General features: G+C 54.6%; 1 protein-coding gene across 2 annotated transcripts in view; it reads left to right on the top strand.

Moving 5' to 3' along the window:
* Positions 1-16,993, top strand: part of CACNA1B (calcium voltage-gated channel subunit alpha1 B) — a 250,042-nt gene that overhangs the window by 168,203 nt on the left and 64,846 nt on the right. For both annotated transcript variants that reach the window (XM_030920382.1, XM_030920383.1), the window contains exons 21-31: positions 206-332; positions 3,064-3,193; positions 3,555-3,614; positions 5,408-5,514; positions 8,282-8,378; positions 10,181-10,341; positions 13,803-13,940; positions 14,120-14,321; positions 14,637-14,801; positions 15,146-15,256; positions 15,716-15,799. In XM_030920382.1, the coding sequence (XP_030776242.1) occupies positions 206-332; positions 3,064-3,193; positions 3,555-3,614; positions 5,408-5,514; positions 8,282-8,378; positions 10,181-10,341; positions 13,803-13,940; positions 14,120-14,321; positions 14,637-14,801; positions 15,146-15,256; positions 15,716-15,799 (1,382 nt within the window). The remainder of the gene's footprint in view (positions 1-205; positions 333-3,063; positions 3,194-3,554; positions 3,615-5,407; positions 5,515-8,281; positions 8,379-10,180; positions 10,342-13,802; positions 13,941-14,119; positions 14,322-14,636; positions 14,802-15,145; positions 15,257-15,715; positions 15,800-16,993) is intronic.

Raw genomic sequence — 16,993 nt, 5'->3', positions numbered from 1 at the left:
GTTCACGTCTCTGCGGCAGACAGTGGTCCTGGCTGTCGTAGACCGTGGTCGTGTGTGTGAAGCGGTGTTCTTAGCTGCAGGCCCATCCCTGGTGGGCCTGTGAGGACCTGACGCAAGTGCTGGGGGCATGGGAGCTGGGAGAGAGCCACATGATGTGACTTTGTGTGTACCACACTCCTTACTCGGTGGCCCTGTGTCCTTGTAGGTGGTAACGTGGACCTGGAAAGCCAAGCAGAGGGGAAGAAGGAGGTAGAAGCGGATGACTTGATGAGGAGCGGCCCCCGGCCCATCGTCCCGTACAGCTCCATGTTCTGTTTAAGCCCCACCAACCTGTGAGTCTCCTTGCCTGCTGGTGTGTGTGGCTGCCCACTCACCCCTGCATCACGATCCATGGGAACACAGTAGCCAGCGCACACTGATTCTGCACACTTATGTAGACAAATGTCTCTGAGTACCACAGCAGTCCCCAGAGGCATGTTCCCATGTGGCCTCATTCTGCAGAAGAGGACGCGGGCACAGGAGGTTCTGTGACTGTTCACAGGCAGCCTCAGCAGAGCTGGGATGAGCTCCAGGCCCGGGCTCCTCACCTCCTATGTGGCATGTGTGTGTCTCTGCACACAGGGACCCCGTCTGCCCTGTCTCTCAAACACACTTCCATCCCTGGCGCCTGTGTGGCATGCATGTGTGCACTGTGTTTATTTGCATGTCTGTCTGTGTGTCCGCGCCTGCGCTTTTCATGCATCCGTCATCCACTCTTCAGTCCGGGGCTTCCGTTAGTCCACCCAGTGTTGACGTGGCAGACAGCACTCTAGGTGCTGGGAATAGCTAGGAATGGACAAAACAGGTGAGATCCCCTGTCCTTGCTAAACCTGTGTGCTGGTGGGAGAGATAGACAACAGACACGACAAATAAGTAAAAGACATAAGATGCAGATAGTGATAAGTGCTGGGAGGAAACACAAAGCAAGGCGGGGAGATGCGGACCATTGGGCGCTAAAACGTAGATGAGAAGGTCAGGTGGGGCTTCTGGGGTGAGACTGGAGCAGAGCTTTAGGAGGAGGAGGCAGAGGGAGAGGCAGAGCAGGGGTGGAGCCACACAAGAGCTTGCCTGGCCAGAGCAGGGGCTGGGCAGGTGCCCGGGAGGGCAGAGGGCAGCAAGGCTGCGTGGACATGCCCCTGTTGGTTACTAATCTGTCCATCCCCTTCTTTTTTCACCACCCAACCGTCTTTCCACCAAGCCCTGTGTTACCCCTCTTCCTGCCTCCTCCCTCCCATCATTCTTTTATCCAACACACATGTCTTGGGAGCTTACCGTGCTCTGCTGTGGTTAGGGGTAAAGTGGTCATGGAGACAGCCATGGACCCTGCCATGTCAGGACTAGCAGTGCAGTGGCAGGTGAGGGGCGGTAACCCGGTGTGGAAATGGAAACACAGGAAGGCACTGGCATTCTGGGAGCAGGTGAGAGAAGGCCAGGGAGGTTTTCTGGTGGCAGTGACATCTTGGTTGAAACCTGAAGGATGAGTAAGAGTTAAGGTGAAGAGGGGAGAAGGGAGGAACTAGCGGAGTATTCACAGTAGCCCAGAAGTAGAAGCCAGCAGTCGGCAAACAGCTGAGGACAGAGCTGGGTTGGAACACAAAGGGTAGGCGGGACTAGCTGGGTGTTCTCTTGTGGCGTTGGGGGGTCACACCATCCTGGAGCACACTGAGAAGCGTGGGATATGTGCACGGTGGGGGCACTCAGATTGCAGCCCAGCAGGGCCCTTTTATGGGGAGACTGCAGATGGAGGCCACTGAGTAGGTGGTAAGGGTTTCGGGGAGGGGCAGTGGTGGTTAGACCAGGGTACTCATAGTGGTGAGGTTTGGAAGTTAAGTGAGTGTGGAGGAATTTTAGTGGCAGGATCTACAGAATTTGGTGATAAATTAGATGTGGAAGGGGAAGGAGACATCGAGGATGACACCCAGTTTCTGCCTGACAGTGGCGGAAGGCACTGCATTCACTGAGACCAGCAGTGCTGCTGGGGTCCCGCCTGCAGACCCTGCAAAGCCTGGGGCGGCTGGGGATGTCTCATGGCCAGGTGGACTTAGGATCTGAGCTGGGGTAGAGCTGAGTGCCAGAAACCCAGACACAAGTTGGAGTGGATGACGGCTGAATTAGAAGGAAAGGCAGCCGTTTTAAGGAGGGGAAGTGGCAAGGGTGGAGGCAGCAGCAGGCTGGCGGTGGGCCGGGGATGAACAGCTCTGTGGACACAGGGGCAGGAGCTAGATGGCAGAGTTCCCTTCAAGGAAGAGGGAGATGTGGGCAGCTGCTTAAGGTGGATGACCCTTGGGGGTTCGTAGGTGTGGATGAGAGGAAGAGCTGAGAGGGACTGGGGGCGGTGGGCATGCCTGCGAGGCAGGGGAGGCACCGCCAGAGCACAGCCCTTGTGATGGGTAGGTGCTCAGTAATATTGAACAAGTGAGTCAGGCAGATGGGACTGGAGCAAAAGGCGAGCATGTGGCAGTGTGTGGAACATGTTCATATGCACCCTGGGAGCCTGGACAGGGCACACACCCCGCACAGGCCCCAGAGAACTTTCCTAGGGTGAGAGAGACCTGCTCTCCCTGAGAATGTTGATGCTGAAATTCTTCCTCTCTGAGCAACTCCCTCCCTGCTGCCCACAGCTGACCTCTTCTGTGAAAGGGCTGGGTAGTTGATGCTGTTGGCGTTAGACTGCTGTTGGCTGCATGGACAGTTGGTAATGAGTGGATGTATCTGTACTCCAGTGAAGTTTTATTCACACAAACAAGTCAGCCCGATCTGGCCTGTGAGCTTTGCTTTGTTGACCCCTGCTGTGAGGGTCTGCAGCCTTCCCCACTCCCTAATCCCAGGAGGCCCTCTCAGGAATCTCAGCCGCTCTCCGTCACCTGGCTGCCACCTCCAACCACAGGGACCAAGTGAAGCTCTGGGGCCACAGCTTCCTGAGGCAGCCCAGAGCCGTTTCTGCGGGACGGGCTGAGCCTGCCCTGTGGCAGGGGGCTGGCGCACCCAGCGGGTGGGCCTTGTGATCCGTGCGTTCCCTCACAGGCTCCGCCGCTTCTGTCACTACATCGTGACCATGAGGTACTTCGAGATGGTCATTCTCGTGGTCATCGCCTTGAGCAGCATCGCCCTGGCTGCTGAGGACCCAGTGCGCACGGACTCGCCCAGGAACAATGTGAGTGGCCCGGACGGCTGGGCCCCCGCCAGGCTGTGGGGCGGGAGTTGGGTGCCTTCCCAGGAGCCCAAGGGGCTGGGGTGGGACTGGTGTCCTGTCTTCTCACAGGACACCCCTCCTTCCTCTCTCTGTGTGCCTGGGAGTGCAGGACCAAAGGTCTGGAGACAGGAAGACGGTGCGGCAGAGGGGGCCTGTTCCCAGACAGGCTTGTCGGAGACCCCCTCCCAGAACCGTTGTCCACAGGCTTCCTGGCTCCCTGGCTGACTGCTTAGAGGCCTGGAGGAAAACCTCGGAGCCACCGAGGGCACCCTGGCTTAGGTTTCAGCCCAGCCTTTGAGAGTAACCTTCCTTTTGGTTTCAGGCTCTGAAATACCTGGATTACATTTTCACTGGTGTCTTTACCTTTGAGATGGTGATAAAGGTGAGATATGTGGCTGCCCCTCGTGACCCGTGTTTTGCTTTCCCTCCCTAATGATTGAGATGGGACCAGGGCAGGGGTTGAACCACGATTCCTATAAACTCTTAAGACATATGGTAGGTGTGAACTGGGTGTGTGCTCAGCACGTGAACGTGTGCAAAGAGGCTTTGTCGTTCACTGAGGAAATTACGTCCCCCACTGGGAGTGCTCCCCAGCGTTGTGCCTGGGCCTCCACTTGCCCTGGTTTCTTGAACACGTGAGCTACAGTCTCTCTCCAGTGTGCACATGTGCACATGCCGGGCCAAGCAGTGGCCGGCGGCGACGCCCCCACAAGGCGGAGCCGGGTTCGGGCCCAGACGGGGCAGCCAACAGCGTCTTGGGACAGCAAAGGAGGAGGGCTGCGTGGCATTGGCTCGGGGAGGAGGAGACCTGGGAGAGAGAGAGTGTTGGAAGATTGTTGGAAGTGGGTGCTGAAGACTTGAATTTAGGAGGGCATTTGTCTTATGATAGATTCAGAGTCCTTCCCTGTCTGCCTCTAAGTGTTGGTACGAGGTCCCCCCATATCACTGTCTGACTAGTGTGGCCCTTGTGCGTTTATGCAGGTGTGCCTTCAGTGTGATTGAGTGTGCACACAGCTGCACATCCATGACTTCCGTGCAGCTTAGGGTGTGTGTGTGCCCGCATGCGTGCACACAGGGAAGCGTGTGCGTATGGAGCACCGACAGCAGATGCATGAACACGTTACCTCTGCTATTTCACTCTTGCAAAATTTTGCGGGGTGGGTGTCATTATCCCAATTTTACAGACACTTAGTGAGGTTATGGTGCTGGCCCAGAATTGCAGCAGCAGGAGTGACAGAGCCAGGATGCAAGTGAAGGTCTGTGGAACTGCCGTCCTGCTGCTCTGAGCTTGCCTGCAGGGGATCTGGGCGAGCTCTGAGTTCCCTGGGGCCATGTGTGCCTACAGCTCTGCGGTGGAGGAGCAGATGGAGATGGAGGCCTCAGTCTTATTCAGACTGAAGGGAAGCTGGGAGCCCAGGCAGGATCTCAGCTGGTCACGAGCCGTGTAGGGATATGTGGGTCCACGGCATTGAGGTCCAAAGGCCACTGAGGCCCTGCGAGGTGTGACCCAGGCTGTGCCTCCCTACTCTGGCAGGGCGTGCGCAGGTGTCTCTAAGGTGCACTGAAGTCACAGGTGTGCACATGCATGCACACTCAGCCACACTGAGCCTTCCACGGGGACCTAGAGCTATATTCCTCCCTCGTGACTCTGGAGCCTAGCTCTGCCTGTCTTTCTGGGTTTGTTTTGTTTTGTTTTTTTGAGACTGGGTCTCACTCTGTCACCCAGGCTGGAGTACAGTGGCGTGATCTCAGCTCACTGCAGTCTCTGTGTCCTGGGTTCAAGCAATTCTCATGCCTCAGCCTCTCAAGTAGCTGGGATTACAGGTGTGCACCACCACACCTGGCTATTTTTTGTATTTTTAGTGGAGATGGGGTTTCACCATGTCATCCAGGCTGGTCTTGAACTCCTGAGCTGAGGTGATCCGCCTGCCTCAGCCTCCCAAAGTGCTGGGATTACAGGCTTACGTAAGCCACCATGCCTGGCCATGTTTTACTTTTTCTTGAGAGACAGGATTTCAGTGTGTTGCCCCGGCTAGTCTCCAACTCCTGGGTTCAAGCAATCCGCCTGCCTCAGCCTCCCCAAAGTGCTGGGATTACAGGCATGAGCCCCCGCGCCTGGCCTCTGCCTATCTTTTCTGGATTATCATGTGCCTGAAGTGTGTTTCTCCCTCCTAGATGATCGACTTGGGACTGCTGCTTCACCCTGGGGCCTATTTCCGGGACTTGTGGAACATTCTGGACTTCATTGTGGTCAGTGGCGCCCTGGTGGCGTTTGCTTTCTCGTAAGTAACGTTTGCTCTGCTCTGGCTGGGGAGAGCCCCCAGAGTCACGATGGGCATGAGGGTGAGGGAAGAAGGAAGAGGCCCTGCTGTGGGCCTCCCTGGGCTGCCTGTGGCTCTGTCGCTGTCTATGTGGGACTGTCCCTGCCTGCTTGGGGCGGGGCTGCGTGGGGTTAGGGGGGCCTGAGGTCTGTCTGTGGCTCTCAAACTAGGTAGGGCCCTGGCGTGGCCTGTGACCCTGGGACCATCCCCCCCTGCCTGGAGGGGTAGGGATTGTGTGGGGCTGGGAAGCCCTGGTGTGGTCTGTGGCTCTGGGACCGGGTGGCACAGCCTCTGGTGTGCCCAGCGTTTGCCTCCCAGGGTCCTTGGAGGCAATTTCACCTTGACCTGCTCTGAGGCAAGTCTGCTCCTGACCCGGGGAGACCTCTGGTGCTTTTGCCCAAGGCAGAACTGGTGGTCGCCTTCCCCTCTTGGGGCATTAGACGTCTCTGACTCCCAAGCCAGTGGCACTTGGCCCTGCTGTGGCTGGACCTGGAATTGGCTTCCTCAGATCCTGCATGGAGGCTGTCATTGGGGGCTCAGCTACAGCTGGGGATGGGAATACAGCGGGGAGTTGTGGGGTGAGATCCAGAGACAAGGAAGACCCCTAGTGGACTACAGACATGAGGGAGGGTCCACATCTCTCCGAGCCGCTGGGAGGGCTGCTCCTGGCGCCACTGACTCTGTTCTCTTTGTCTTCCTCTTGCTGGACTCGGCAGGAGCTTCGTGGGGTAATGCCTGCTCTCCCCCACACGTTGCCCCTGACATCACAGCATTCCAGCAGCCCCTCTTGGGTCATTTCATCTCCAGCCTCACCCCCCGCTCATCTACCTTCACCCCATCGGGGCGCATGCTGCCGGGAGCCAAGTCCCCGGCCAGGGGTTCCTGCCATGCCTCTGGGAGCGGGGCGGGGAGCTGGGCTGGAGCTGGGCATGGTCAGCTCTTGGTGAGGAGCTTCCTGGTGAGCAGGCTGTCCCCAGTGAGGGCTGGAGACTGGGGCCATTGGCCTGGAGGGCAGCAAGGGCTCCGGGAGGGAACTGCTACCTGTGGCCAGAGCCCAAGGACCGGGGACATCGTAAGGTGCTTCCAGTGCAGCTCCTCTCCGGAAGACTGGCGTTCTTTCCTCTCTTTCCTCTCCACTCCAGCCCCCTGCAGTTCCCACTGTCTCCTCTTTCTGTGATAAAGGAATGAGAACTTTGCTAAAGCATCAACATAGGCCTTGGGAGTGGGAACACTGCAGCCAGGGGTCCCCCAGTCAGGAGGAGGGGAAGGGGTTGAGCCCATCCAAGCGGCCTCAGAGCAGGAGAAAAGGAGTAGGCCCCAGATGGACACTCCCCCAGAAAGCCTCATTTACTGGGCGACAAAACAGTATCCCCTCCCTCCTGCCCCTGTCCCCTCTTCCCTCAGCTGGTGGAGGAAGCTGGTTTGAGAGTGGGTATCAGGAGCACTGGGGTGATGGAGACAGGAGGCTGGGTTCTTCCCGCCTGGAAGCGTTTCAGGGGGAGTTGATCTGATTCTGGAGTGTAGGCTACAGTCAGGGGAGAAGAAGGGACCGTGTAGCCACACGGCTCAGGGTGACTAAGCACTCCCTGCTCAGCCCCAAGTGTTGCTGGAGCCCCAGGAAGAGCACAGGGGGCAGGGCTGCCCCTACAAGCTGGCCTTCCCCGGGGAATGTGGTGGGATGTGGCCTCTGAGCAGGGTGGGGAAGGGCTCCATGTGTGAGTGAATCCCACCCAGCCCTGAGGCCTCAGCTCCCACCCTCACCTCCCACCAAGTAGAGTGGCTTTGCTTCTGAGAACAGGGACCTTCTTAGGAGGAAACCTCTCCTCGACACTGCCGGCCCGGCCTCAGTAGGGTCATGGGAGGTCCAGTCTCCGAACCTGCTAATTTCTGTGTCCCTGACAGGCTGAGGCAGCTACATGGGTCTGCCCTGGCTTTTTTTTTTTGGAGGGGCCCTGATCGAGGCCCTCTGGTTCTGTACTTCTGCTTGCTTCTGTGCCTGGAATTTTCTTTCCCCGACTTCCTGTCTTGCTGTCTGTGCCCTGCATGAGTTTTCCTGTCTGCTGCTTTCTGGGTCGCGTTGATATGTCTGTCTCTGTGGCTCTTCCTCCCTCCCTCCCTCCCTCCCTCTCCCCTTGTTTGTCTTAGTCCACCCTGCCTTTTGCATTGCCTCTGTATTGGTCTGACTTTTTCTCTTTCTTACTCTCCTTCCCCTCTTCTGTCTTCCTGCTGTGAGTTTCATGTCAGCGGGAGGAATGTTAGGGCGACTGAGGAGATCTGTAGGGCAGAGGCCAGACAAGTCCCCTTTACCTCCCTCTAGCCAGCCCAAAAAGCAAGGATAAAAGCCCTTCCAGAAGATTCTAGCCCTAGAAATGTGCTTGTGGGCCTCCACTTCTGGGTCTGCAGTCCTCGTGCAGGTCCCTTCTGTCCTCTTTTCCTGGAAGCTGGGGTGGGTGGGATGAGTGTCAGGGTGATGGTTCTCCTTATGCACCAGATGCTGCTGCCCTGGTCCCAGCTCCTGTCCTTAGATGAGGCCTGGGCCAGGCAGCCTCTGGGAAGAGTCATGGTGGCCTGTGGCACCTGCAGGGCAAGGCCTCTGCTCATGTGTCCTCCACCCTGGAGGCTGAGACAAAACGCACAGGGGAGCAGGACCCAGGCCCTGGGGGGCCACGTGGGAGCTGGGCACACCCACGCCTCCTGCCTGTCTGCATCTGTGGCTTCTCCCTTCTAGAGGATCCAAAGGGAAAGACATCAATACCATCAAGTCCCTGAGAGTCCTTCGTGTCCTGCGGCCCCTCAAGACCATCAAACGGCTGCCCAAGCTCAAGGTTGGAGCCTGGAGTTGGGGCTTGAGGGATGTGCTGTGCCTGTGTGCATGTGTATGTGTGTGCATGAGTGTGTGTGCTCACATCACACCCCTGCGTGAGGGGGTTGGGCTCACTCAGCTGTAAGCCCCGATTACCCCAAGTAGACCTTGTTCCCAGCAGCCTCCTGTGAGAATCCTCCTTAGCCCAGCAGGACCACGCAGTACAAGGTTTTTCTTCAGCAGCTGCAGTGCAGTATGGAAAAGGCTGCGGGACAGGTGCAGGGTGGTGGAGGGAGATGCTGGAGGTCAGGGGCTTGGGACATTGGCTGCTGAGAGGGGGATGGGCACGGGCTGAGCTTCTGGATAAAGACAGAGTGTAAACCCACACTCGTAGGGCCACGAGATACCTAGTCATTGTGAGCTTGTGCTCGGCCCTGTGTGAATTGCTTCATGTGCTTCACCTCAGTTCATCTCCCAAACGATTCTTTTACTGGAAATCAAGCTATAGAGACCTGAGGCAATGTGAGACTTAGAGAAGAAAGTTTCGGCTCACTTCATCTCCCAAACCTTTATGCAGCAGATTCTTTTACTGGAAATCAAGCCATTAAGACCTGAGGCAATGTGGGACTTAGAGAAGAAGGTTTGCTTAGAACCTGTATGTGAAGGAGTGGGCTGGCAGGCAGCTGGGGAAGGCGTCGGAGGCCCACTGGGTCCAGGGAGGAGTGGCACCCAGTGGCGCTGTGCAGTGGTCATCCACAGTGTGCCAGGCTGCTTTGTGGGAGACAGTTGTGGCCCCACCTTCCCGTCACAGCCAGATCAGGGCAGCCTGGGAGGTGTCTTCCCAGCTCTGAAGGCAGCATGATGTGCACAGGGAACACTGAGCTTCCAGGTTGGGAAAGACCCGAGAGAAAGCCTCAGGTGGTGATGGCTGATGACAGGCTGGCCTCGGGCCACAGAGCACGTGTCTCTGTCCTGGAGCCTACTGGTTTATCCTCAGTTTGCCCAAATTGCTTTCCTGAGGGGCAGGGTGCAAGTGCAGGGCAGAGCCTGGCTGCACTCTCTCTGCACAGGCCCAGCCCCTCCTGGTGCAGCTCGGCCTGGGCTCCTGGTCATTCCTGTTTCTGTGTCTGAACTCTGACCTGTGAGGTCGGGCCTCCTAGGCATCCAGCCGCTGCCTCTAGCACCTCCTGCCCCTCCATCCGGGCCAAGAGGCCTCCCCTCACAAGAGACACAGCACTAGTCTTCTGTGTCAAGGAAGCTGGCGGTGGAGCCTCTCTGTGGTCAGGGGCCTGAGGGCCTTGCAGGGCCCTGGAATGCCTGGGGGCCACCTGGACCTCAGTGGTCCTCAGGTTTCCATCCTGTAGGTCCTCTCTTCTGGGCCCCTTCACATCCTTTCCTGCTTCTAGCCCCTCCCTGTGGCTCCATCTCCTGTCATGGCTCCACTCCTCTCCCCATGGCCCCATTCCTCTCCTCATGGTCCCACCCCCCACCATGGCTCCACCCATCTCATCGTGGCCCCACCCTTCCCCTCATGGCTCCACCCTCCCACCATGACTCCACCCCTTTCCTCGTGGCCCCACCCATTCCTTATGGCCATGTCCTCTCACCTTGGCTCCACCCCCTCATCATGGCTCTGCAGCTGCCCTCATGGCTCCACCCCTCCCCATGGCCCTACCCTTCCCCTCATGGCCCCACCCTCCCACCATGACTCCACCCCTTTCCTCATGGCCCCACCCTCCACCATGACTCCACCCCTTTCCTCATGGCCCCACCCTCCCACCATGGTTCCACCCCCTCATCATGGCTCCGCCCCTCCTCCTGCAGGCTGTGTTTGACTGTGTGGTGAACTCCCTGAAGAATGTTCTCAACATCTTGATTGTCTACATGCTCTTCATGTTCATCTTTGCTGTCATTGCGGTGCAGCTCTTCAAAGGGAAGTTTTTCTACTGCACAGATGAATCCAAGGAGCTGGAGAGAGACTGCAGGTAAACTGAGGCAGGGTGCAAGGTGAGACACAGAGTCCCATGATGCAGACAACACTGGGAGTTCCCTTGGGATCAGGTGGAGCTGGTCACATGGCGTGGGAGACTCCACTGTGAGCATCACGGACCCTGCCTGAGGGCCAGGGAGGGGCTTGCTTGAGAAGTGCTAGTATCACCACAGAAGACGGGAATGCATCCCCTCCCCAGCACCACACCAGGGGCCCCCAGCACTTCTTTCTCAGCAGGGTCAGGAACCACGTATGTTCCGAGGGACACAGACATCCAGGGAGCTCAAGGTGCCCACTGGGCAGGGCTTCTCTAAGCCCTAGAGATCTTGGCTAGGCTGTAAGGCAGAGGGACTGCCCGATGACTGGAGCCACTGTCACTGTCCGCATGAGGCCTCAGAGCTTCCTGTGCCCAGCCCTGCCTCCAAAGCAGACAGGAGAGGGGCCTTGGGGAAGAGCTGGGGAAGAGCTGGGGAAAAGCTGGGTAGCTGCCGGTGTGGACCCTGGGCCAGGCAATACCCACAGTGTCTTCCTGCCCACGCAGCAGTGTCCCAGCTGCCTCTGTGAATATTGTGCAGCTTCCTCCTATACTGGTGAGTGATGGGCACTTGGCTGTTTGCGGCTGGGAACGTGGCTGCACGTGCACATGTCCGCCAGGGAGCAGTAGCAGTTCAGGGAGATGTATCTGTCTAGGAGTGGAATTGCCGGGTCCTGGGTGTGTGTGTGCTCAGCCTTAGTAGATGCTACCAGGCCCTTGTGTGAAATTACACTCTTTCCAGCCCCACATCCTAGCTAAATCTTGGTGTTTTCTGTCTTGGCTTTCTGGGTGTTGTGGTCATTCACCGTGGTTTAATTTTATACTTGTGAGATTGAGCCCCCTTTCCTAGGGGGATTGGCTGCTTAGGTGTTCTTTTCTGGAAGTGTCTGCCTGTGGTCCTGTGTCTGCTGTCTGCTTCTTTCCTGTTGGTTACCAGGAATCATGTAATGTTCTGAACAGGAACTCTTTGTCACATGTACGGATCGTGGACGTCTTCTCCTCCTCTGAATGGTGCTTTCTACTCTTTTAATGGTGTCTTTTAAAAAACAAAGTTCTTCTTTCTTTTTCTTTTTTTTTTTTGAGACAGGATCTCACTCTTTCGCCCAGACTGGAGTGCATTGCTGCTATTGCAGCTCAGTGCAGCCTCGAACTCTCAGGCCCAAGTAATCCTCCCTCCTCAACCTCCTGAGTAGCTCGGATGACTACAGGCACGTGGCACCATGCTTGGCTAATTTTTAAAATTTTTTGTTGAGACGAGGTCTTGCTATGTTGCCAAGCTGGTCTCGAACTCCTGGGCTCAAGCAGTCCTCCTGCCTTGGCCTCCCAGAGTGCTGGGATTATAGGTGTAAGCCACTGTACCCAACCATAGTTCTTGATTTTAATATAGTCCAACTGATCCTTTTTATTCTTTTATGCTAAGTACTCTTTATATGCTGTTTAAGAAATCTATCCCAAGGCCAGGCATGTTTTCTTTTGTTTTCTTCTGAAAAGTGTTATTTTTGCCTTTCATATTAAGATCTGCAATTTACTTGAAAGTTGATTTTTATGTGTTGCATGAGGTATGGGTTAAGATACGTTTTCTGATGATAGATATCCAATTCACCCAGCATTGTTTATTTGAAAGGGTCATTCTTACCCAGTGTAATGGGGTTTTAAAAAAAACAAAAACAAAAACAAAACAGCTTTAGGCCGGGCGCAGTGGCTTACACCTGTAATCCCAGCACTTTGGGGGACTGAGGTGGGTGGATCACGAGGTCAGGTGTTGGAGACCAGCCTGGCCAACATAGTGAAACCCTGTCTCTACTAAAAATACAAAAAATTAGCCGAGTGTGGTGGCGGGCACCTGTAATCCCAGCTACTCGGGAGCCTGAGGCAGGAGAATCGCTTGAACCTGGAAGGCGGAGGTTGCAGTGAGCCAAGATTGTGCCACTGCACTGCAGCCCGGGTGACAGTGCGAGTCTCTGTCTCAAAAAAAAAAACAAAAAAAAAAAAACAAAAAAAAACCCCGAAAAACAAAAGAACAGCTTTATTGAGGTATAACTGACACATTATACTGTTTGTTTGTAACAATCCACTGAAAGTGTGCAATTAAGAGGTTTTTAGTGTGTTCACAGGTACACGCAACCATTGCCACAGTCAATTTTAGAACACGTTTTCAACACCTCAAAAAAAAAAAGAAAAAGAAACCCGCACCTTTTAACTATCATCCCCTACATCCCTGTCCCCACTTCTAGCCAACTAGGAATCTGTTTTTAATCTCTATAACCCTCTCTGTTCTGGACATTTTTTGTCAACTGAATGATACAATGTGTGGTCTTTTGTGAGTGGCTTCTTTTGCGTGATGTTTTCAGGTTTGTCCACGCAGTGGCCTGTGTCAGAGCCTTGTTCCCTGTTACGGCTGAATATCTGCTCTCTGCTGTGCCACATTTTCCTTATTCTTTCCTCTGCTGATGAACATTGAGTTGTTTCTACCTTGTGGCTGTTATAAATGATGCTGTCGTACACATTTGTGTCCACATTTTTGTGTGGATCTGTTTTCGCTTCTTGTAGGTATGTACCTAGAAGTGGAATTAATGGGTGATTGGTAACTCTGTGTTTAACTGTTTGAGGAAATGCTAGACTATTTCCAAAGTGGCTAAAGCATTGTGTGTTCCCACCAGCAATGCACAAGCGTTCTGAATTCCCCATATCCTTGCCAACACTTGTTGTTTTCCATCTTTTTAGTTTGGGTATTTTTAAACTTACAGCCGTCATCGTCCACGTGAAGTGGTGTCTTGCAGTGGTTTTGATTTGCCTTTCCCTGATAACGACTGGTGTTGAGTGGCGTTTCATGTGCTTAATAGCCATTTGTGTATCTTCTTCAGAGGAGTGTCTATTCAGATCCTTTACCCATTTTTTATTTGTTTTTTTTTTTAAATTTATTAGGATAGTTACTTACATATTCTAAATACAACTCCCTTATCAGACAGAGGATTAGGAAATAAGTACTTTTTCCCATGCTGTGGATTTATCTTTTTACTTTCTCGATGTCCTCTAAGCACAAAAATGTCAGATTTTGATGCAGCCTAATTTATCTATGTATTTTTTATTTTGTTGCTCATGATTTTGGTGTCACATCTAAGGATCCATTCCCAGATTTGAGGTCATGAAGTTTTGCCCCTGTTTTCCTCTAAGCATTTTGTAGTTGTAGCTCCTTACACTTCGGTCTTGAATCCATCACGAGTTAATTTTTGTCTGTGGAGTAAAGTAGGGTCACATTCATCCTTCTGCATGTGGACATCCAGTTGTCTCAGCACAATCTGTTGGAGAGGCCATTCTTTCCGCACGGAATGGTTTCAACACTCTCTTCAGTGTCGGTTGATACGTGGGTTTATTTGAATCTTTTGTCTTTGCCCTCTAACCTCCCATGTTCTTATTCCCAGGGGTCAGTATTTGGATTATGAGAAGGAGGAAGTGGAAGCTCAGCCCAGGCAGTGGAAGAAATATGACTTTCACTACGACAATGTGCTCTGGGCTCTGCTGACGCTGTTCACAGTGTCCACGGGAGAAGGCTGGCCCATGTGAGTGCTCATCCTGCTCTCCGTAGCTGGGGCAGGCAGCCCCTGAGCTTGGCCTCCCTTCCTCCCTCCATCCCTGGGCTCAGGCGTGGAAGCAGACCCATCCTTGTGATGCAGGTCTTGAGTTCTTAGGGCTGTCTCCTTTGGGGGCTCCCCTGACACATGCTGTCCTCTTGGCCCAGGGTGCTGAAACACTCCGTGGATGCCACCTATGAGGAGCAGGGGCCGAGCCCTGGGTACCGCATGGAGCTGTCCATCTTCTACGTGGTCTACTTTGTGGTCTTTCCCTTCTTCTTTGTCAACATCTTTGTGGCCTTGATCATCATCACCTTCCAGGAGCAGGGGGACAAGGTGATGTCTGAATGCAGCCTGGAAAAGAACGAGGTAGGTGGATGCTCTGTGGAGTCTTGCAGTGGACAGCGTGAGCAGCACCATCAGGCTTTCCTCCTGCGCACAAATCACTCACAGCCGGGTCAGCTTTGGCTGCCACTGTCTGCCAACACAGGAGCGGGGCCTCCTTTCTCCTGCAGAGGGACCAGATTTGGTGGGTTGAGGCCTGCTTGGAGAAGGTCTGGGCTGCCTCAATTTGCCTTCTCATCAGGGCTCCCTGTGAGGGCTGGTGAGACGGGGCTGGTGCAGTAGATGCCATAGGGTAGGTTTTCTGCTTTTGAGTCTCTGTGCTCCTTTCTCCTCTTACAGAGGGCTTGCATTGACTTCGCCATCAGCGCCAAACCCCTGACACGGTACATGCCCCAAAACAGGCAGTCGTTCCAGTATAAGACGTGGACATTTGTGGTCTCCCCACCCTTTGAGTACTTCATCATGGCCATGATAGCCCTCAACACTGTGGTGCTGATGATGAAGGTGTGTGGGGCTCAGCACGGAGTGGGAGCTGGCGCCGCTAGGGATTGGGATCTGACCCTGAGGCTGAGTGGAGAGTCAGCCTTCTTCCTCCCGGCATGAGCCAAAGAGCAATGGCCTTGCATCCTGGCCAGCACGGGATGCCTGTGGAATCCTGTTTCCCTTTGTTGTCTGTGGGCTGGGACAGTGCGGGGGTTCTGGGAGGACTCATGGAAAGCAGGAAGGGGTGTCCCAGGCCTGGGCGGGCATGGAGTTCTGTCCGCCCCCCTTGCTTGGTCATGGTGGTCCCAGATGGGGTGTGTTGGGGCTGCCAAACCCATGGCCAACAGCACGTCTTCCCCGGGCAGTTCTATGATGCACCCTATGAGTACGAGCTGATGCTGAAGTGCCTGAACATCGTGTTCACATCCATGTTCTCCATGGAATGCGTGCTGAAGATCATCGCCTTTGGGGTGCTGGTACGTGCTTTGGTCCCCCCTTTGCCTTTTGACCGCCTGCATTCTGGCTCCCCGTCTGTAGGGCGACCTTTGGGGGCTCACAATTTGGAGCTGGGAATTCTCCGAGTACCCAGAGTGTGTGTGACACTACAGGGGCTCCGGGGAAGAGGCTGTTCTGACCCTCTCGGCTGCATAAGCTCTGCCCCCAGCCTGGTCCTGGGAGGCCGGCAGGGCTGGGTTCTTCATGTTTGGACACATGGCCCTTAGTCCTGCCTCTGCCCAGGCCCGGAGGTGTCTCTGTCCCTGGCTTTGACATCTGCTTAGCTCTGGCCTTGTGCTGTGCCCCCTGGGGTGGCCCGTCTGCCCTGTGCTCTGTGTCTGTCACCCTCACCCATTTCCTGATCAGGGCCACCACCTATACCTCTTTGCCAACAGAGCCCTCATCAGCCGCTGGCACTAACTGCTCTTCTTTTTCTCTAGAACTATTTCAGAGATGCCTGGAATGTCTTTGACTTTGTCACTGTGTTGGGAAGTATTACTGATATTTTAGTAACAGAGATTGCGGTAAGTAGCATTTCTGTCCCTCCTTCAGGGTCCCCAGGTGGTTTCCTTCTAGAGGCTGCTCCCCTCAGTGCATCTCCAGGCCCTGTGTTGGCCTCCTCCTGGGTTCCCCAGGACCCCCTGGATGGACCCCCTGGACATGTGGAGGCTTCACTCCAGGGGTGGAGTTTAGGGATTGGGTGTTACCTCAGCAGATGTTCTTTCTTGAATAAGAAAGTGGTTCTCAAAGATCTTTTGCGCCTGAGAATTACCTGGAGCTCCATGGTAGCAACTAACCAAGAAGATGTGAGTCTTAAATTTGTATCTGTATAATGTGTATCTAACAAGGTGGTATCAAAAATCTATAAACTGAAACCAGTAAGGATTTATATTTTAAAATATTGCCCCCCACCGTCTCTCTCTCTCTCTCTCTCTTTATATAGGGGAAATACTCATTCTTATCAAACATATGTGGATTATGCCTTAAAATTGCCCAGTGCTGGGATGTCAGCTTGTCTCAACAAATGCCAGAGCATCTGATCATAAAGCAACATTTTTTGAGTACAACACATTACACTGAAAATAAATGGCAGAAATCTCATTTGTTTGGTCTTAGGTTGAATTTTCAAGAAGTAGATGCAGAAACGAGCACTCATGTGAAAGTTACTTCTTAAGTAGTGTTCCCAGTAGAAACCAGCAGAGGGGCGTGGGGAAATGGGTGGTAAGAGAAGGACCAGCAGTGCTGCGTCCCAAGCTGTCCTGGTGGGTCAGTGTGGGTCATCTCCCAAGGGACTTCTGGCAGCAGCCTAGGTCGCACCTCAGAGCTATCCCTGCTGGAAAGGGAGCTGCAACGTGTTTGCCTCTGCACCCTCCGCAAGGTGTTAGGCTGAGGGCTGCACCTGGGGTGTCAGTTCTCAGATGCTTCCGGCTCCCCGAGTAAGCCACGAGTACTGTGAAGGAGCCTCTGCACCTAAACTGTTAGGGCTGAAGGGACGTCTGACACCATCGGGAGGACCTGCCAGAGTGCCGGGGCTCCTTCCTGTTCTGCCCCCACTTCACATTGGGTTCACTGTGCTCATTCTTCAGGATGGTGCTGGTCACGGTCTCTGGGAGACAGAGCAGAGCTCCCTCTGCTGTGCTGGTCCAAGCAGAGCTGATGTTCATCATCCTGTTCCCCCCACCACCCTTTCTAGAGCCCCTGACCTGTGGCCAGCCTTC

This window comes from Rhinopithecus roxellana, chromosome 16, assembly GCF_007565055.1.
Source record: "Rhinopithecus roxellana isolate Shanxi Qingling chromosome 16, ASM756505v1, whole genome shotgun sequence".
NCBI lineage: Eukaryota > Metazoa > Chordata > Mammalia > Primates > Cercopithecidae > Rhinopithecus > Rhinopithecus roxellana.
Note: the sequence above shows the minus strand (reverse complement) of the source record. Positions and strands in the feature narration are given on the sequence as shown.